The sequence below is a fragment of the Oncorhynchus mykiss genome, chromosome 6 (genome assembly GCF_057628025.1).
Source record: "Oncorhynchus mykiss isolate SJ-2025 chromosome 6, ASM5762802v1, whole genome shotgun sequence".
Taxonomy (NCBI): Eukaryota; Metazoa; Chordata; class Actinopteri; order Salmoniformes; family Salmonidae; genus Oncorhynchus; species Oncorhynchus mykiss.
In genome coordinates this window covers 26,699,204-26,721,711 of record NC_143027.1, presented here as the reverse complement: position 1 = coordinate 26,721,711, position 22,508 = coordinate 26,699,204, and the positions used below count along the sequence as shown (strand labels likewise).

The window sequence follows — 22,508 nt, the reverse complement described above, 5'->3', positions numbered from 1 at the left end:
CATTAATCTTTCCATTGATGCTGACTAGTCACCCAGTCCCTGCCGCTGAAAAACATCCCCACAGCATGATGCTGCCACCATGCTTCACTGTAGGGATGGTGCCAGGTTTCCTCCAGACACTTGGCATTCAGGCCAAGGATTTAAATCTTGGTTTCATCAGACCAGAGAATCTTGTTTCTCATGGTCAGTCCTTTTTGGGTGTCTTTTGGAAAACTCCAAGTTGGCTATCATGCTTTTTACTGAGTGGCTTCTATCTGGCCACAAGCATAAAGGCCTGATTGGTGGAGTGCTGTTGAGATTGTTGTCCTTCTGGAAGGTTCTCCACATAGGAGCTGTCAGAATGACTATCTGGTTTTTGGTCACCTCCCTAACCAAGGCCCTTCTCCCCTGATTGCTCATTTTGGCTGGGCTGCCAGTTATATGAACTGTCTTGGTGGTTCCAAACTTCTTCCATTTAAGAATGGAGGCCAGTGTTCTTGAGGACCTGCGATGCTGCAGAATTTTTTTTGGTACCCTTCCACAGATCTGTGCCTTGTCACAATCCCCTCTCGGAGCTCTACGGACAATTCCTTCGATCTCATGGCTTGGTTTTTGCTCTGACATGCACTGTCAACTGTGGGACCTCCATATAGCCAGGTGTGTGCCATTCCAAATCATGTACAATCAATTGAATTCACTACAGGTGGATACAACTATCAAGTTGTACAAACATCTCATGGATGATCAATGGAAACAGGATGCACTTGAGCTCAATTTCAAGTCTCATAGCAAAGGGTCTGAATAATTATGTAAAGGTATTTCAGATTTATTTTTTAATACATTTGCAAACATTTCTAAACCTGTTTTGGCTTATTATGGGGCATTGTGTTTAGATTGAGGGGGAAAATAATTGAATCCATTTTAGAAAAGGCTGTAACATAGAAATGTGAAAAGGGGAAGGGGTCTGAATACTTTCTGAATGCACTGTATGTGTTAATTTCTACCTACATGGACAAACTGCTACTTGGCCACATGGCTATGCGTATGAGTGAATGGCTTCCTTCCTCATTTTAAAAGCAATCCAATTGCATTTATATTACACTAAATTAAACAGAATATGCACAATACATCCCTGAATTAATTAAATCAACATGCACACCTGACTGTCATATTGTTTGATGAAACATAACAGCATTTAATCCATAAGGCTTCCACACACTATGTATATTACTAAATACACAAGTGGTTTCAATCATCAAAGGTGTAACAAATTTAAACCTGATTTCAGATTTATTACCAGTTCATACCAATTTAATGTCACCACTTGCACTGCTATAATAAACAAATGCAGGTTAATTGGTCAAACATGGAACGCCAGTTCATGCGCTCATGTCAATCGACTTTGCTTGTCCTTTCTAATTAAAGGAAGTTGCATTGTTTCAGACAAGTCAAATAAGCATCAGTGTCACTCCTAGCCTCCCATCCAGCCTCCAGACTTGGCCTGCAGCAGGTGAGTGGAGAGGCAGGGTGGGGCATTGCGCATGCACGGTGACCGTGGCCCTCATCACCGTTTATCTTATCGCTTGGTGACTGCTGGACAGGCTTGGCGCAGCATTGGAACGTGAGGAAAGCCTGTCAGACCTTTTAAATTCATTCAGCAAGCCTAGTTGGAACGGATTGAGCTATTTCACGAATTTAGTCAGGCGATAGCCGGAGACACAATTTTGTCTGGGCGTCGACTGGTCTCAACGCATCTGAGCATCCATCCCTTTCATTGCTAGCGGTCTAGCTAACATCAGTGAGTTGACAGACATAATCGAGGACGCTGACAACGCGCCGCTAAGATGTCCGGATACCAGGGAAAGAAAAATATACCTCGCATTACAGTGAGTAGTGTTTTAAATGCTCATAATTTAACAATATTGTGTAAAAATCTATACCTATGATATAAACTAGCCGTAGGGATTAGACAGCTAGACTGTGCTAGCTGTAGTTATCACGCTATCTAAGAAGGAGGAGGATGGGAGGGGGGGGCATTCATACCAGTGTAATGTCACCACTTGCTTTGCAATCAACAAAGGCAGGGTAATTGTTCATAATTGGAACTCCAGTTCATGCGCTCATGTCATTGGAATAATCGTCAAGACGCTCATCTTATTGTGTGAATGCTATTTTTTTAGCCATTCCATATCCTACCATGTTAAATGATTTAGCCCAGCCGACAGGATCAGGAACAAGAATGGATGATTGGGACAAATCTTTTATATTTTCCATCCGTATATTCAGATTGATTCTAATATACTTGTAATGCCTTATTGGTAATACTGTAGCTATAGACTATGGGGATACCACAATATAAATTAAAATGTGGGGAAAATCCCAGCAACAATAATACAATGTTTTTTGGGGAAAATGTATTCATTTATTGAATACATATGTATTTGTCACAACAATTCGTCAAGACAGCAAAGGGTTGATTTGCCATGATGACATTTAGGGAGGGAGTCATAACCTTAGTCGTTAAAAGGGCAAAAACCTTTAATGAAAAGTAGGTCATTGGATTAAGTCCATCCTTGCTGTAAACTGTTTTTTAAATTTAACTAGGCAAGTCAGTTAAGAACACATTCTTATTTACAATTAGAGCCTAGAAACAGTGGGTTAACTGCCTTTTACAGGGAAAGAAACACAGATTATTACCTTGTCAGCTCGGGGATTCGATCTAGCAACCTTTCGGTTACTGGCCCAACGCTCTATCCACTAGGCTACCTGCTGTGAAGGCCTAGCTTTTGTCTGTATGCTGCCATACTCTACATGCAGTAATGACATTTAGGCATTTATGTCTTTAATCAAATAACACAAACCACACATTTGCGTGCGTTCCTGTCAAAAATATATGAATTATTGAAATAAAATTATTCTAGAGATCTGTTCCTTTTTTGTTTATGCAAGGGCAGCATGGAAGGGAACTGGGATTGGGGGAGGTATTTTCAGGCAGCTGTCGGCTCTCCCTCACAACTGGAGCAGACTTATCTAAGCACCTGACATCTCAGGCATTGCATACAGACGGCTCAATCAGTGTGTTGTGGCTTTAAAATGGGGACAGAGCAATGTGATGTTTTCCCATCAACTGTACCAGTGGCACCACCTCATTGTGGTGTGGCTGACTCACATCTTCCATGTGAAACACTTTTTTACTGAAGCATCCTAGGGTTTAGGCCTTGGCCCTGTTACTTGCGCACTCCTCTCTCAGCCCACCAAATGCAAAGAGAGAAGTTATGGGATGCTGCTAATGTACATGGCATTGACAGAGTGGCTCTGACTGCATGTGTGGGTATGGATGTGGGTTTACGGCCCCTGAGTTTAGATTGTTTTGTGGCCCCCACCCCCATCAAAGTTGCCCATCCCTGACCTGGACCAATTGACCAATGTGTGTGGTGTAGCCTAAATATTTCCAAGAGAGTGTTTGGTACAGAATCATTTCCCGTGTCACAAAGATTACTCATCCATCCACAGAGCCCATCCAGCTCAGCATTTAAGTGGGCTCACTGTACACGAGGCAGGAGGATGCCTTCTTATGGGCAGGATACTTTTTATGGGCAGGTGGGATGGTAGCGTCCCACCTGGCCAACATCCTGTGAAATTGCGTGTGAGTGCGAAATTCAAATTACAGAAGTATAAATATTTAACATTCATGAAAATAGAAGTATTATACATCAAAATAAGGCTTAACTTCTTGTTAATCCAGCCGCTTGTGTCAGATTTCAAAAAGGCTTTTACGGCGAAAGCACAACATGCGATTATCTGAGGACAGCGCCCCGCATACAAAAAGCATGAAAAACATTTTTCAACCAGGCAGGTGCGACACGAAAGTCAGAAATAGCGATATAATAAATGCCTTACCTTTGAAGATCTTCTTCTGTTGGCACTCCAAAAGGTCCCAGTTACATCACAAAGGGTCCTTTTGTTCTTTGATAAAGTCCTTTATATCCATAAAAACTCAGTTTAGCTGGCTCGCTTCATTCAATAATCCACCGGTTTCCCTCCTTCAAAATGCATATAAAATGTATCCTAAACGTTACCAATAAATTTATCCAAACAAGTCAAACAATGTTTATAATCAAACCTCAGGTACCCTAATACGTAAATAAACAATACAATTTAAGACAGAGAATAATATGTTAATTACCAGAGATAAATAACAAAGAATGTGTTTTCATCCACTCGCATGGAAACACTACAGCCAAAATGGGAGCCACTTAGAAAAACTACAACTTCTAGTTCATTTTTCCAAAAACCAGCCTAAAACTCTTTCTAAAGACGGTTGACATCTAGTGGAAGCCCTAGGAACTGCAATCTGAGAAGACTTCGCCTCATAATAAACATGAAAGCCATTGGAAACAGTGGTAGGCTGAATTTTTAAAACAATTTTATGGTTTGTCTTCGGGGTTTTGCCTGCCATATCAGTTCTGTTATACTCACAGACATAATTTTAACAGTTTTAGATACTTTAGAGTGTTTTCTATCCAACTCTACCAATGATATGCATATCCTCTGCTTCTGGGCCTGAGTAACAGGCAGTTTACTTTGAGCACGCTTTTCATCCGGATGTGAAAATACTGCCCCCTACCCTTACCTGACTAGTCATAATGCATTAGTGTGGCCTGTTATAAATGCCATTAAGTGCAATAGTTGCATTTAATTTCCCTCTCACTTCATCACTGTGTCAAGCGTTTGCACAGCATGTTCTCAGATTTTCCACAATTATAGCATAGGCTTATTGTTAACATCTTGTCCATGAAATAAATACATTCTATGCTTGCCCTTGAGGTTGTCAGTCTCAGAGATACTGTATGTATAGAAATAAGCCTAGTTCATTTAACCTCCGCTGGTGCTGTTATGGGGGACAGAGACTCATGAAGTCATTCTGTTTGTGAGGTATTTATAAAGAGATCCAGTGGCAAGACATAAAAACACAGTAAGTCAGTGTTTTGCATAGTTGTGTAAATGTCATTGCATAACACATTACTGATTATTTTCTGTACTCAATGTTTCCATCTTGTGAATACCCAGTGGAATCAATCACTATCATGAATGTTTGCATTGATTGCATCCTTGTTTTAGGTGCTGATTCCATCTTATTTCCTAATAGGCCTATAATAAAGATATCACTGGATTAGAGGTCGATTGATTAATCGGAATGGCCGATTAATTAGGGCCGATTTCAAGTTTTCATAACAATCTGTAATTGGCATTTTTGGACACCCATTGTGGTCGATTACATTGCACTCCACGAGGAGACTGCATGGCAGGCTGACTACCTGATACGCGAGTGCAGCAAGAATCCAAGGTAAGTTGCTAGCTAGCATTAAACTTATCTTATAAAAAACAATCAATCTTAACATAATCACTAGTTAACTACACATGGTTGATGATATTACTAGTTTATCTAGCTTGTCCTGCGTTGCATATAATCGATGCGGTGCCTGTTAATTTCTCATCGAATCACAGCCTATTTCGCAAACGGGTGTTGATTTAACAAGCGCATTCGCGAAACAAGCACTGTCGTTGCACCAATGTGTACCTAACCATAAACATCAATGCCTTTCTTTAAAATCAATACACAAGTATATATTCTTAAACCTGCATATTTAGTTGATATTGCCTGCTAACATGAATTTATTTTAACTAGGGAAATTCTGTCACTTCTCTTGTGTTCCGTGCAAGCAGTCAGGGTAAATGCAACAGTTTGGGCTGCCTGGCTCGTTGCGAACTGTGTGAAGACCATTTATTCCTAACAAAGGAATTCATTTGCCAGAATTGTACATAATTATGACATAACATTGAAGGTTGTGCAATGTAACCGCAATATTTAGACTTAGGGATGCCACCCATTAGATAAAATAAGGAACGGTTCCGTATTTCACTGAAAGAATTAACGTTTTGTTTTCGAAAAGATAGTTTCTGGATTTGACCACATTAATGACCTAAGGCTCGTATTTCTGTGTGTTATAATTAAGTCTATGATTTGATATTTGATGGAGCAGTCTGACTGAGTGGTGGTAGGCAGCATCAGGCTCGTAAGCATTCATTCAAACAGTACTTTCGTGCGTTTGCCAGCAGCTCTTCGCTGTGCTTCAAGCATTGAGCAGTTTATGACTTCAAGCCTATCAACTCCCGAGATTAGGCTGGTGTAACCGATGTGAAATGGCTAGCTAGTTAGCGGGGAGCGCACTAATAGCGTTACAATCGGTGACGTCACTAGCTCCGAGACCTTGAAGTAGTTGTTCCCCTTTCTCTGCAAGGGCCGCGGCTTTTGTGGAGTGATGGGTAACAATGCTTCGAGGATGGCTGTTGTCGATGTGTTCCTGGTTCGAGCCCAGGTAGCGGCGAGGAGAGGGAAGGAATCTATACTGTTACACTGGCAATACTATAGTGCCAATAACAACATCCAATAGTCAAAGGTATATGAAATACAAATGGTATAAAGAGAAATAGTCCTATAATTCCTATAATAACTACAACCTAAAACTTCTTACCTGGGAATATTGAAGACTCATGTTAAAAGGAACCACCAGCTTTCATATGTTCTCATGTTCTGAACAAGGAACTTAAACGTTAGCTTTTTTACATGGCACATATTGCAATTTTACTTTATTCTCCAACACTTTGTTTTTGCATTATTTAAACCAAATTGAACATGTTTCATTATTTATTTGAGGCTAAATTGATTGATGTATTATGTTAAAATAAAAGTGTTCATTCAGTATTGTTGTAACTGCCATTATTACAAATATATATATATATATATATATATATACAGTGCCTTGCGAAAGTATTCGGCCCCCTTGAACTTTGCGACCTTTTGCCACATTTCAGGCTTCAAACATAAAGATATAAAACTGTATTTTTTTCAGGCCCTTTACTTTCAGTGCAGCAAACTCTCTCTAGAAGTTCAGTGAGGATCTCTGAATGATCCAATGTTGACCTAAATGACTAATGATGATAAATACAATCCACCTGTGTGTAATCAAGTCTCCGTATAAATGCACCTGCACTGTGATAGTCTCAGAGGTCCGTTAAAAGCGCAGAGAGCATCATGAAGAACAAGGAACACACCAGGCAGGTCCGAGATACTGTTGTGAAGAAGTTTAAAGCCGGATTTGGATACAAAAAGATTTCCCAAGCTTTAAACATCCCAAGGAGCACTGTGCAAGCGATAATATTGAAATGGAAGGAGTATCAGACCACTGCAAATCTACCAAGACCTGGCCGTCCCTCTAAACTTTCAGCTCATACAAAGAGAAGACTGATCAGAGATGCATCCAAGAGGCCCATGATCACTCTGGATGAACTGCAGAGATCTACAGCTGAGGTGGAAGACTCTGTCCATAGGACAACAATCAGTCGTATATTGCACAAATCTGGCCTTTATGGAAGAGTGGCAAGAAGAAAGCCATTTCTTAAAGATATCCATAAAAAGTGTCGTTTAAAGTTTGCCACAAGCCACCTGGGAGACACACCAAACATGTGGAAGAAGGTGCTCTGGTCAGATGAAACCAAAATTGAACTTTTTGGGAACAATGCAAAACGTTATGTTTGGCGTAAAAGCAACACAGCTCATCACCCTGAACACATCATCCCCACTGTCAAACATGGTGGTGGCAGCATCATGGTGTGGGCCTGCTTTTCTTCAGCAGGGACAGGGAAGATGGTTAAAATTGATGGGAAGATGGATGGAGCCAAATACAGGACCATTCTGGAAGAAAACCTGATGGAGTCTGCAAAAGACCTGAGACTGGGACGGAGATTTTTCTTCCAACAAGACAATGATCCAAAACATAAAGCAAAATCTACAATGGAATGGTTCAATAATAAACATATCCAGGTGTTAGAATGGCCAAGTCAAAGTCCAGACCTGAATCCAATCGAGAATCTGTGGAAAGAACTGAAAACTGCTGTTCACAAATGCTCTCCATCCAACCTCACTGAGCTTGAGCTGTTTTGCAAGGAGGAATGGGAAAAAATTTCAGTCTCTCGATGTGCAAAACTGATAGAGACATACCCCAAGTGACTTACAGCTGTAATCGCAGCAAAAGGTGGCGCTACAAAGTATCAACTTAAGGGGGCCGAATAATTTTGCACGCCCAATTTTTCAGTTTTTGATTTGTTAAAAAAGTTTGAAATATCCAATAAATGTCGTTCCACTTCATGATTGTGTCCCACTTGTTGTTGATTCTTCACAAAAAAATACAGTTTTATATCTTTATGTTTGAAGCCTGAAATGTGGCAAAAGGTCGCAAAGTTCAAGGGGGCCGAATACTTTCGCAAGGTACTGTATATATATATTTTTTAAATCAGCCGATTAATCGATATTGGCTTTTTTTGGTCTTCCAATAATCGATATTGGTATCGGCGTTGAAAAACCATAATCGGTCGACCTCTACTATGGATGGTGAACAGATAAAAGATAAGTAAGACAAGATCACTCATGGTTTATCATAGACATATGAAACAGGATATTGGAACCAATTTGCCTTATTCCCTGCACTCAGGCCTGTTATTTTCCTTTATCTGGTTGAGTGCATAAATGTGGTCTAATCTGAAGTCAACTGACCCATTTGAAGATAATAGACTGTTAGATCATGCTGGAAGAATGCAGTTTTGTGAGGCCTGTACAGTCTTCTGTGCGACCACCACAACTATTAGTGGTAGGCTATAGGTCACTGTCTGATTGTGAAAGCGCTCAGGTCAGTGTGCTAGCTAGGGGATACTAACACTCTACATCTTGTGACTGCTGTATGGTCTGGAGAGAGGATGAGCCTCTATTGGCCTCATTAAGGTAGCTACTCAATCCACACTCCCTGAGGAAGGCCAGATGAGAAGGCCTGATGAGAAGTAGGCCAGCCCGAGCCAACAGTAGAATGCTCTCCTCAGATGGAAATGGGATTATTTGTCCTACTCTTAAATGGATGCTCCTGGTCTTCCATTAAGCCATGCTCTACTCTACACAGCCCTGCATCTCAGACTGAACTAGGCTACCCCTCAAGATCTGAGCTGTTTGTGATCAGGGTGGAATATGTCATGACTTAACACATAAAGCCTTATTCTATATGAAATATATGGCCAATAGCCTAGTAAAAATGGAGAAGCCAAGTGTTGTCTTAGTAGTGGTTGCTTTAATAAGGCCTTTCTGTTGGGCATTAGCCTAATCTTTGTACTCATTTTTACATTTCAGTCATTTAGCAAGCGCTCTTATCCAGCGCGACTTACAGTATTGAGTGCATACTTTTTTTTGTACATTTTCTGTACTCACATGATATACCAAACATTAGGAACACCTTCCTAATATTGAGTTGCACTCCATTTGCCCTCAGAACAGCTTCAATTCGTCGGGGCATGAACTCTGCAATTTGTCGAAAGCGTTCCCCAGGGATGCTGGCACATGTTGTCTCTAATGCTTCCCACAGTTGTGTCAAGTTGGCTGGATGTCCTTTGGGTGGTGGACCATTCTCGATACACACAGGAAACTGTTGAGTGTGAACCCAGCAACGTTGCAGTTCTTGATACAAACCAGTGGCACTTACTACCATACCCTGTTCAAAAGGTACTTAAATCTGTCTTGCCCATTCACCCTATTAACAGCAAACATACACAATCCATGTCTCAATTGTCTCAAATCCTAAAAATCCTTCTTTAACCTGGCTCTTCACCTTCATCTACACTAATTGAAGTGGATTTAACAAGTGGCATCAATAAGGGATCATAGCTTTCACCTGGATTCACCTTGTCAGTCTGTCATGGAAAGAGCAGGTGTTCTTAATGTTTTGTATATTCAGTGTAGAGACATTCTGAGTAGGTGTCGGAATTCCCCTTAACTGCATCGCGGGTTTGACAGAGAAAGAAACAGCTCTTGTTGCTTAAGAAGATAACTTTGCAGAAGGATCACAAAAATAAAGAAAATTGTGGCCATAAGCCTGTGTCCTTTTGTTTGAATTTTTCCATTTAGATAAAACACTTAACAATATATTGTTGAATACAATTGGGTGTTACTTTGTTTCTGATTTACCTCTGCTTATGCATTGTTGGTTGGGGTTTCTTGGCAGACAAGACAATGGCCATGTCTTGGCCAAGCCCTAGTGCTGTTTTATACAGGAATGCATACCTCGGACTCTATCCTTGTGTGGAGCTTTTTAGTCCCTTATGGTATGCCTCTGATGTGCTTCTATTCAGTTAGGTTCTGTTGATGCTCTCCTGGATGGATGTGCTGGGGTTGAGTATTGGCTAGCTTACCTTTCATGCCAAATTTGTCCAATATGAAGTATGCTTTTTAAATCTATCATCAATGGGTTGTGGTGCTCACTGCTGTTAACACAATTAAGTCACAAATTAAATTCTGTCTCTTCTCACAGAGTGATCGTCTCCTTATCAAATGTGGAAAGATTGTAAATGATGACCAGTCTTTCCTTGCTGACATCTATATCGAGGATGGAGTCATCAAGTAAGTCTTATTAGTTCGAGCACCATTGTTGGCACTTTTGTTGGCTATATACACTGCTCAAAAAAATAAAGGGAACACTTAAACAACACAAAGTAACTCCAAGTCAATCACACTTCTGTGAAATCAAACTGTCCACTTAGGAAGCAACACTGATTGACAATACATTTCACATGCTGTTGTGCAAATGGAATAGACAACAGGTGGAAATTATAGACAATTAGCAAGACACCCCCCAATAAAGGAGTGGTTCTGCAGGTGGTGACCACAGACCACTTCTCAGTTCCTATGCTTCCTGGCTGATGTTTTGGTCACTTTTGAATGCTGGCGGGGCTTTCACTCTAGTGGTAGCATGAGACGGAGTCTACAACCCACACAAGTGGCTCAGGTAGTGCAGCTCATCCAGGATGGCACATCAATGCGAGCTGTGGCAAGAAGGTTTGCTGTTTCTGTCAGCGTAGTGTCCAGAGCATGGAGGCGCTACCAGGAGACAGGCCAGTACATCAGGAGACGTGGAGGAGGCCGTAGGAGGGCAACAACCCAGCAGCAGGACCGCTACCTCTGCCTTTGTGCAAGGAGGAGCAGGAGGAGCACTGCCAGAGCCCTGCAAAATGACCTCCAGCAGGCCACATGTGCATGTGTCTGCTCAAACGGTCAGAAACAGACTCCATGAGGGTGGTATGAGGGTCCGACGTCCACAGGTGCAGGACGTTTGGCATTTGCCAGAGAACACCAAGATTGGCAAATTCGCCACTGGCGCCCTGTGCTCTTCACAGATGAAAGCAGGTTCACACTGAGCACATGTGACAGACGTGACAGAGTCTGGAGACCCCGTGGAGAACGTTCTGCTGCCTGCAACATCCTCCAGCATGACCGGTTTGGCGGTGGGTCAGTCATGGTGTGGGGTGACATTTCTTTGGGGGGCCTCCATGTGCTCGCCAGAGGTAGCCTGACTGCCATTAGGTACCGAGATGAGATCCTCAGACCCCTTGTGAGACCATATGCTGGTGCGGTTGGCCCTGGGTTCCTCCTAATGCAAGACAATGCTAGACCTCATGTGGCTGGAGTGTGTCAGCAGTTCCTGCAAGAGGAAGGCATTGATGCTATGGACTGGCCCGCCCGTTCCACAGACCTGAATCCAATTGAGCACATCTGGGACATCATGTCTCGCTCCATCCACCAACGCCACGTTGCACCACAGACTGTCCAGGAGTTGGCGGATGCTTTAGTCCAGGTCTGGGAGGAGATCCCTCAGGAGACCATCCGCCACCTCATCAGGAGCATGCCCAGGCATTGTAGGGAGGTCAAACAGGCACATGGAGGCCACAAGCACTACTGAGCCTCATTTTGACTTGTTTTAAGGACATTACATCAAAGTTGGATCAGCCTGTAGTGTGGTTTTCCACTTTAATTTTGAGTGTCACTCCAAATCCAGACCTCCATGGGTTGATAAATTTGATTTCCATTGATAATTTTTGTGTGATTTTGTTGTCAGCACATTCAACTATGTAAAGAAAAAAGTATTTAATAAGAATATTTCATTCATTCAGATCTAGGATGTGTTATTTTAGTGTTCCCTTTATTTTTTTGACCAGTGTAGATACTGTATATATGGGGATTTTTTTAAATCTTATTTTGTAATGACTTTTATCATTTCTGGTCTCTCCCTCTCAATACATTTCTTATCCTCAGGCAAATTGGAGAGAACTTGATAGTTCCTGGTGGGGTGAAGATCATTGATGCCCATGGACGCATGGTGATGCCCGGGGGCATAGATGTGCACACACGCTTCCAGATGCCAGACAGGGGCATGTTGTCAGCAGATGACTTCTACCAGGGCACCCGTGCTGCTTTGGCTGGGGGAACCACCATGATAGGTATGTACTAATGAAATGCTTCATCCCCAATGACACTTTACAGACACCCCTAGATTCTGAAATACTGATATCAACCAGCCAAAACATTTGTTACTAATTTACCCTTTGCAGATGTTCATGTTGCCTCATGGTTTTCAACATTATGCCTTCTGTAAAACGTGATAATGTTACTGCTAAGGTGGTTTCAATGACAATGGTCTGTGTGTGTGTGTGTGTCTGTCTGTCTGTCTGTCTGTAGTTGATCATGTGGTTCCAGAACCTGGTGTGAGCCTGGTGGCAGCGTTCAACCAGTGGAGGGAATGGGCCGACAGCAAGTCCTGCTGTGACTACTCCCTGCATGTGGACATCACTAACTGGCACAAGGGCATGCAAGAGGAGATGGAGAGCCTGGTGAAGGACCACGGTACGCAACTAACACAAACCATTGTCACCCATTCACGAATGTCAGTTGGGGTGAGGGAGCTATGATTTCTACTAAGACTCTCCTTGTGGTTTATTTCCTTCCTGTGACTGTCCTTTCCTCTCCCTTTGTCTATTGCTACTATTGCTCATAAGTTTTCTATCTTTAGGTGTCAACTCTTTCCTGGTCTATTTGGCTTATAAGGATGTTTTCCAACTTTCCGACTCCCAGGTACGATTTGAAGCATTTCAGATTGGTATGATTTACTGGCGACGGATGGAGGAGTCAACATTTGTGGAGGCTTGTGCATGCATTTAAAGTTGTGATTGCATTGCACTTTGCGTAAATGCATTGCATGAAATTATATTCTGTATGATCTTGCTTGGTAACACTTTACTTGACATCCAGCGTCATAACCATGTCATAACCTGTTATAATATGTTCAGAAACACTGTCATGACACATATATTTAGATTTGTCATGATATATATTGTGTTATTTTATGGCTGGTTATGACACCTACATAAGAGTTTAAAAACCCACAAAACAAAAACATTCCATTACACCATAGTCTATGTGTCAACAGTATCTTTATGTTATCTATATTTTTGTTGTTGACCATATTAAATTACCATTGTAATTGTGTACACATTGATGTCAGACATGCAGCTTACCCCAATGCTCTGTTGCTGATGACTGAGATGAATGCAGGAACAGATTTCAGGAGCTGGACAAGACACCCTCTTTTTGACTGATGACTGATAGGCCTATCTGGCTTGTATGATTATTAAGGTCATAATGCTTTTTGACAGTGTAATAAAGTGTATTTTCTTAGTCCAAGTAAAGTGACACAGTATGGTCATAAAGTTATTTAAAATATGATGAATAAAGCATGACTATAAATAATTTATTACAACAACAAAGGATTTAAGAAACAAACTTTAAAACGAAAGGGAACTTCTTGGCAGGGAAAAAAACTAGTTTGAATAAATGTGGGTTTTGACACTCTTATGTGTCATAACCAGCCATAAAATAATGCAATATATGTCACAACAGGTGTAAATATGGGTTATGACAAGTTATGTCAGCTGTTATGACATTAGTTCATGGTTATGACCATGTTATGGCACTGCGTGTCAAGTAAAGTGTTACCCATTGCTTAGAAACTCTTTGAAGGCTGAAACCTAATTTGAGATTAGTACGTGTAAAAAGTAGTTTGTCAATGGGGGATTTGCATGGATTTATGCGGAACACTGCTCCAACAATTATGAGATTATTGAAGCCTTCTTCACCTCCTCTGGAATATCTACTGCTATCTGACTGCTAGATAAAGGATTGTCTTACTGTGGGGTGATTGATCTCTCTCACGTTGCACATGTATTTCTGGGAAATCTTTGTTAATGGCACTGTATTGAGTTTTCCCACTCAGCACAGGCCGGTTAGTGGTTAGGACTGCCACTGGGGATGACTCTTGTAACACGTGCTGAAAGATTGCCTGACAGTTTCCTGTGGCCTATTGCAGCTGTCAATTCCTAGTTGATTGAACCATGTGGTCAACCTAAAGAAGTAGAGTATATTAATTAATCTATACATTTAACATTCTCATCCAACATGTCTTGCTCTGACAAAGATCTCCACTAAAGCTTGGACCACCAAAAAACACATTGTAAATGTCCTCGTTGCTAAAACCCCTTGTTCCCTGGCCTGTGTTGAAAGGATGCTTTCCTCTTCCTGTAGATGTACGAGGTGTTCAATGTCATCAGAAACTTGGGAGCAATCGCTCAGGTGCACGCAGAGAACGGGGACATCATTGCCGAGGTAACAGAACTTCTAATAAATCCTATCACCTTGTCCCAGTTTGCTGTCTCCACAGGCCAAGCCACTAAAGCTGTTGTCTGATGTGTTTGCAGGAGCAGCGTAAGATCCTGGAGCTGGGCATCACTGGCCCTGAGGGTCACGTGCTGAGCCGCCCGGAGGAGGTAACTACGACCTCTGGCCAAGTGCTGTGCTTCTATTAGTCTTCTACTTGAACTTGAAGTGTTCCTTTGGTTGTTTTACATGGAAAGCAAGAAAGTGGCTATATGATTTTACAGGAGAATGTTGCTTTTTTACAACCAAATCTACATTTTTAATGTAAATCTCATGTTATAGATGGGTCCAAATGGAAGCCCTGAAGCCCTTGGCAAAATAAAATAAGAACTTAGACTCTATTAATTATCTTGTTTGAACAAGTTAGTAAAAAAAATATATGAATGTTGTTTTGTCTAATTAGACCTAATTTGTTATGCAGTTTGTCAGACCGTGTAATGGTTGCTGCATTATTAATTGACAGTTTTTTGATTGGCATTCAACAGCAGCCCTGCTTTAGCCTGAGCATGTAAGTGGGTGAGTGTTGAGCGAGGAGCAGAGCGTAATTTGAGCAGATTTAAAAAATGGTGTGTACCTTCTCCCTCTTCAATTTCGCTCTGCCCTGCCTAGCATTTTTTGTTTCCTTCATCACTGTTCTTTTAATTAGGTCTATTTGGTTGTAATTATTTAGCCTACCCCACCCAGAGTAGCCTATATCTAGTTTATATTCTACTTTAACATTAGGATATGTAGTTTCTATTTTAAATGACTAAATGTATTCAGGGATGTTTTAGGTAGGCAATCCATAGGTGACTGTAAAACGTATTTTAGTTTTTCTTGGAATAGGAACACCATAATATAAATAAATCAATTTAATTCATCTAAAATATCAGAAATAAACCGTAAATAATTAAGGCCAGTATCAGAATAAATCATCTCAAACTGCAGCAGTCAAATGATTTGCGCACAGAAGCAAACGCCAATAAGCTTTACATGCGCATTAAGCATGGGAAATGCACTTTACAAATTAAATATTATTATTATAATAAAGACCGGTGAGAGAATGAAAACAAGTAGGCCCTCAGGTCATGACACAATACTGTCATCTGCAGGAAGATAATGAGATTTCAACATACATTAGGGACCGGCACAGAGTCCAGTAGGACAGTGTCACAAGGCTACATAGTCATATGCCTACACTTCACTGCTGGAGAGAATACACTAGAGAACGAGCGATGTGGATTTTTTTTTAGGGCTGATTCCGATACCAATTTTTGCCGGTAAAGTAGGCCGATATTTTATTTCATTAAATTTGAAAATGTTGATAACAAAATCATTCTTTATTTTTTTTTAGCTGTCAGGCCGCATCTTGAAACAACTCAGCTGCCAGGACGAAACTCGAAACAACTCAATTGGCCAGTTCAGCTCTCTGTCAAGAAATAGACGGGTTATAACTTGATCCTACTGCTACGATTGGATGAGCGACTGTAACTTAGTTCCCATTCATATCTCCTCATCCCGTGTTGCCAACTTTGCAGCTAGATTTAACGAGTTTTCAGACCCCTCCAGTGACTTTTATTGACAAAAGAGTATAGCGACAAATGTAGCTACTTATTAAGGCTGCCTCAGCGACTTTTGTTTGATTTTTATCGACTTCCCTGTTTGTGCCCGCTTGGCTGAGTGTGTGTGCACCCATCACTTGTGCCCGATCTCCGGCCTCTTCGTTCTGCCCCTCCCCCACCTCTCGGTAATCTCCCCGCTGCAGCAGCAATTGAGGTAATTTAAAAAATATATAAATTTCTTTATTTCACCTTTATTTAACCAGGTAGGCCAGTTGAGTACAAGTTCTCATTTAAAACTGCGACCTGGTCAAGATAAAGCAAAGTTGGGTGGGCTATTTACAGATGGGCTATGTACAGGTGCAATGATCTGTAAACTGCTCTGACAGCTGATTAAAGTTAGTGAGGGAGATATGAGTCTCCAGCTTCAGTGACTTTTGCAATTCGTTCCAGTCATTGGCAGCAGAGAACTGGAAGGAAAGGCAGCCAAAGGAGGAATGGCTTTGGGGGTGACCAGTGAAATATACTTGCTGGAGTGTGTGCTACGGGTGGGTGCTGCTATGGTGACCAGTGAGCTGAGATAAGGCAGGGCTTTACCTAGCAAAGACTAGATGACCTGGAGCTAGTGGGTTTGGCGACGAATATGAAGCGAGGGCCAGCTAACGAGAGCATACAGGTTGCAGTGGTGGGTAGTATATGGGGCTTTGCTGACAAAACGGATGGCACTGTGATAGGCTACATCCAATTTGCTGAGTAGAGGGTTGGAGGCTATTTTGTAAATGACATCGCCGAAGTCAAGGATCGGTAGGATGATCAGTTTTATGAGAATATGTTTGGCAGCATGAGTGAAGGATGCTTTGTTGCGAATTAGGAAGCCGATTCTAGATTTCATTTTGGATTGGAGATGATTAATGTGAGTCTGGAAGGAGTGTTTACAGTCTAACCAGACACCTAGGTATTTGTAGTTGTCCACATATTCTAAGTCAGAACCGTCCAGAGTAGTGATGCTGGACGGGCGGGCAGGTGCGGGCAGTGATCGGTTGAAGAGCATGCATTTAGTTTTACTTGAATTTAAGAGCAGTTGGAGGCCACGGAAGGAGTGTTGTATGGCGTTGAAGCTCGTCTGGAGTTCAGTTTGGACAGTGTCCAAAGAAGGGCCAGAAGTATACAGAATGGTGTCGTCTGCATAGAGGTGGATCAGAGAATCACCAGCAGCAAGAGCGACATCATTGATGTATACAGAGAAAAGAGCCGGCCCGAGAATTGAACTCTGTGGCACCCCCATAGAGACTGCCAGAGGTCCGGACAGCACGCCTCCGATTTGACACACTGAACTCTGTTTGAGAAGTAGTTGGTGAACCAGGCGAGGCAGTCATTTGAGAAACCAAGGCTGTTGAGTCTGCCGATAAGAATGAGGTGATTGACGGAGTCGAAAGCCTTGATAATCCTTAAGATGTTTCTACAACTTGATTGGAGCACACCTGTGGTAAATTCAGTTGATTGGGTGTTTTGAAAAGGCACACTCCTGTCTACATAAGGTCCCACAGTTGACAGTGCATGTCAGAGCAAAAACCAAGCCAGAGCTTCCTAGAGCTGGCCGCCCAGCCAAACTGAGCGATCGGGGGAGAAGGGCCTTGGTCAGGGAGGTGACCAAGAAACCGATAAACACTGACAGAGAGATGGGAGAACCTTCCAGAAGGATAACCATCTCTGCAGCACTCCACCAAGCAGGCCTTTATGGTAGAGTGGCCAGACGGAAGCCACTCCTCAGTAAAAAGCACATGACAGCCCACTTTTGTGAGTTTGCCAAAAGGCACCTAAAGGACTCTCAGACCATGAGAAACAAGATTCTCTGGTCTGATGAAACAAAGATTGAACTCTTTGGCCTGAATGCCAAGCGTCACATCTGGAGGAAACCTGGCACCATCCCTACGGTGAAGCATGGTGGTGGCAACAACATGCAGTGTGGATGTTTTTCAGTGGCAGGGACTGGGAGACTAGTCAGGATCGAGGGAAAGATTAGCGGAGTACTATCCCTACGATGAAGCATGGTGGTGTCAGCATCATGCTGTGGGAATGTTTTTCAGTGGAGGCGACTGGGAGATTTGCCAGGATCGAGGGAAAGATTAACAGAGCAGTCCCTGCCACTGAAAGTACAGAGAGATCCTTGATGAAAACCTGCTCCAGAGCGCTCAAGACGTCAGACTGGGCTGAATGTTCACCTTCCAACAGGACAACGACCCTAAGCACATGGCGCCAATAGATAGGGCCGCCATGCTTCCAGCCCCTAGGCAACTTTTTAGTATTTTGTTTTTTTATGTGTTTCTTACAATCAAACAGACAAAACGTCAGTATAGAGACAAATTGGAGTCGCAATTCAATGGCTCAGACACGAGACGTATGTGGCAGGGTCTACAGACAATCACGGACTACAAAGGGAAAACCAGCCACGTCGTGGACACCAACGTCTTGCTTCTGGACAAGCTAAACACCTTTTTTGCCCGCTTTGAGGATAACACAGTGCCACTGCCTGCTACCAAGGACTGTGGGCTCTCCTTCTCCGTGGCCGACGTGAGTAAGACATTTAAGCGTATTAACCCTCGCAAGGCTGCCGGCCCAGACGGCGTCCCTAGCCGCGTCTTCAGAGCATGCGCAGACCAGCTGGCTGGAGTGTTTACGGACATATTCAATCTCTCCCTATCCCAGTCTGCTATCCCCACATGTTACAAGATGGCCACCATTGTTCCTGTACCCAAGAAAGCAAAGGTAACTGAACTAAATAACTATCACCCCGTAGCACTCACCTCTGTCATCATGAAGTGCTTTGAGAGACTAGTCAAGGATCATATCACCTTTACCTTACCTGGCACATTAGACCCCCTTCAATTTGCTTACTGCCCCAATAGATCCACAGACGATGCAATCGCCATCGCACTTCACACTGCCCTATCCCATCTGGATAAGAGGAATACCTATGTAAGAATGCTGTTCATTGACTATAGCTCAGCATTCAACACCATAGTACCCTCCAAGCTCATCATTAAGCTTTGGGCCCTGGGTCTGAACCCCGCCCTGTGCAACTGGGTCCTGGACTTCCTGACGGGCCGCCACTAGGTGGTGAAGGTAGGAAACAACACCTCCACTTCGCTGATCTTCAACACTGGGGCCCCACAAGGGTGCGTGCTCAGCCCCCTCCTGTACTCCCTGCTTATCCATGACTGCGTGGCCACGCACACCTCCAACTCAATCACCAAGTTTTCAGACGACACAACAGTAGTAGGCCTGATTACCAACAATCACGAGACAGCCTACAGGGAGGTGAGGGCCATGATCGGCTCCTTTGTTTTGTTGACGTTTGAATAAGAGGTTATTTTCCTGGCACCACACTATCCTATTCTACTGTATCTTAGTCTATGCCGCTCTGACATTGCTCATCCAAATATGTATATATTCTTAATTCCATTCCTTTACTTCGATTTGTGTGTATTGTTGTAAAATGGTTAGATGGTTGCTTGTCAGATATAACTGCACTGTTGGAGCTAGAAACACAAGGATTTCGCTACACCCGCAATAACATCTGCTAAACACGTGTATGTGACCAATACATTTGATTTTGATTTGATGACAATGCAGGAGTGGCTTCGGGACAAGTCTCTGAATGTCCTTGAGTGGCCCAGCCAGAGCCCGTACTTGACCCCGATCGAACATCTCTGGAGAGCCATGAAAATAGCTGTGCAGCGACGCTCCCCATCCAACCTGACAGAGCTTGAAAGGATCTGCAGAGAAGAATAGGAGAAACTCCCTAAATACAGGTGTGCCAAGCTTGTAGCGTCATACCCAAGAAGACTTGAGGCTGTAATCGCTGCCAAAGGTGCTTCAACAAAGTACTGTGTAAAGGGTCTGAATACTTATGTAATTGCAATATTTCATTTTTTTCAATTTAATCAATTTTAGAATAAGGCTGTAACGTAACAAAATGTGGATAAATTCGTGGGGCTGAATACCTTCCGAATGCACTGTATTTTGTAAATATTTTCTCTAAATTGTTAACTAAAGTTTATTGCACCATACTGGCCATTTACTTGTTTTCTTTCTCCAATCAAAATAATAATAATAATGCATAATAGACACTGTAAGACATTTTTAAAAATGTTTTGAAATAGTATCCATGTATTTTTTAATTGGAGGCTTCTCATATACAGTGCCTTGCGGAAGTAATCGGCCCCCTTGAACTTTGCGACCTTTTGCCACATTTCAGGCTTCAAACATAAAGATATAAAACTGTATTTTTTTGTGAAGAATCAACAACAAGTGGGACACAATCATGAAGTGGAACGACATTTATTGGATATTTCAAACTTTTTTAACAAATCAAAAACTGAAAAATTGGGCGTGCAAAATTATTCAGCCCCCTTAAGTTAATACTTTGTAGCGCCACCTTTTGCTGCGATTACAGCTGTAAGTCGCTTGGGGTATGTCTCTATCAGTTTTGCACATCGAGAGACTGAAATTTTTTCCTATTCCTCCTTGCAAAACAGCTCGAGCTCAGTGAGGTTGGATGGAGAGCATTTGTGAACAGCAGTTTTCAGTTCTTTCCACAGAGTCTCGATTGGATTCAGGTCTGGACTTTGACTTGGCCATTCTAACACCTGGATATGTTTATTTTTGAACCATTCCATTGTAGATTTTGCTTTATGTTTTGGATCATTGTCTTGTTGGAAGACAAATCTCCGTCCCAGTCTCAGGTCTTTTGCAGACTCCATCAGGTTTTCTTCCAGAATGGTCCTGTATTTGGCTCCATCCATCTTCCCATCAATTTTAACCATCTTCCCTGTCCCTGCTGAAGAAAAGCAGGCCCAAACCATGATGCTGCCACCACCATGTTTGACAGTGGGGATGGTGTGTTCAGGGTGATGAGCTGTGTTGCTTTTACGCCATTACGCTCTTGCATTGTTGCCAAAAAGTTCAATTTTGGTTTCATCTGACCAGAGCACCTTCTTCCACATGTTTGGTGTGTCTCCCAGGTGGCTTGTGGCAAACTTTAAATGACACTTTTTATGGATATCTTTAAGAAATGGCTTTCTTCTTGCCACTCTTCCATAAAGGCCAGATTTGTGCAATATACGACTGATTGTTGTCCTATGGACAGAGTCTCCCACCTCAGCTGTAGATCTCTGCAGTTCATCCAGAGTGATCATGGGCCTCTTGGCTGCATCTCTGATCAGTCTTCTCCTTGTATGAGCTGAAAGTTTAGAGGGACGGCCAGGTCTTGGTAGATTTGCAGTGGTCTGATACTCCTTCCATTTCAATATTATCGCTTGCACAGTGCTCCTTGGGATGTTTTAAGCTTGGGAAATCTTTTTGTATCCAAATCCGGCTTTAAACTTCTTCACAACAGTATCTCGGACCTGCCTGGTGTGTTCCTTGTTCTTCATGATGCTCTCTGCGCTTTTAACGGACCTCTGAGACTATCACAGTGCAGGTGCATTTATACGGAGACTTGATTACACACAGGTGGATTGTATTTATCATCATTAGTCATTTAGGTCAACATTGGATCATTCAGAGATCCTCACTGAACTTCTGAAGAGAGTTTGCTGCACTGAAAGTAAAGGGGCTGAATAATTTTGCACGCCCAATTTTTCAGTTTTTGATTTGTTAAAAAAGTTTGAAATATCCAATAAATGTCGTTCCACTTCATGATTGTGTCCCACTTGTTGTTGATTCTTCACAAAAAAATACAGTTTTATATCTTTATGTTTGAAGCCTGAAATGTGGCAAAAGGTCGCAAAGTTCAAGGGGGCCGAATACTTTCGCAAGGCACTGTATATTCCATTTTCCTTTTTCTTCTTTATATTATGTATATATTCCCAGTAATATTCCTTTATGTAATTAAGCTTTTACATGTGTATTTTTATTTTATAATAATAATAGTAATAATGATATTTAATTCGTAGAGCGAATATCCAATGCTCAATGCTCATATGAAGCTTATTGGTGCTTGCTTCTGTGTGCAAATCATTTGACCGCTGCAGTTTTCTATTGTTTATTCTCATTTAAAAAAGAAGCTAATACTGGCCATTAGTTATTTTTTTCAGATATTTTTGCTTTATTAAATTGATTTATATTATGGGGTGTCTATTCCAAGAAAAACCTAAATACATTTTACAGTAGCTTATGTATTGTCCACCTAAAACAGCCTTAATATATTTGAAGTCCTTCAAAATAGAAACTACAGAAAGTAGAATATTAAATAGATTTACTGTGGGTGGGGTAGACTAAATAATTACAACTGAGTAGTCCTAATTAAAAGAATAGTGATAAAGAAACAAAAAATGCTAGACAGAGCA

General features: G+C 41.9%; 1 protein-coding gene across 2 annotated transcripts in view; it reads left to right on the top strand.

Annotated features, from left to right (window-relative positions):
* The first annotated feature begins 1,322 nt into the window (after positions 1-1,322).
* dpysl2a (dihydropyrimidinase like 2a) overlaps positions 1,323-22,508 on the top strand; it is a 29,949-nt gene continuing 8,763 nt past the window's right edge. The window contains exons 1-7 of one of the 2 annotated variants that reach the window (XM_021605900.3): positions 1,323-1,865; positions 10,389-10,477; positions 12,167-12,351; positions 12,590-12,754; positions 12,921-12,982; positions 14,489-14,569; positions 14,662-14,730. In XM_021605900.3, the coding sequence (XP_021461575.1) occupies positions 1,824-1,865; positions 10,389-10,477; positions 12,167-12,351; positions 12,590-12,754; positions 12,921-12,982; positions 14,489-14,569; positions 14,662-14,730 (693 nt within the window). In that variant the 5' untranslated portion in view covers positions 1,323-1,823. The remainder of the gene's footprint in view (positions 1,866-10,388; positions 10,478-12,166; positions 12,352-12,589; positions 12,755-12,920; positions 12,983-14,488; positions 14,570-14,661; positions 14,731-22,508) is intronic. The other variant, XM_090237418.1, reaches the window with a different exon arrangement.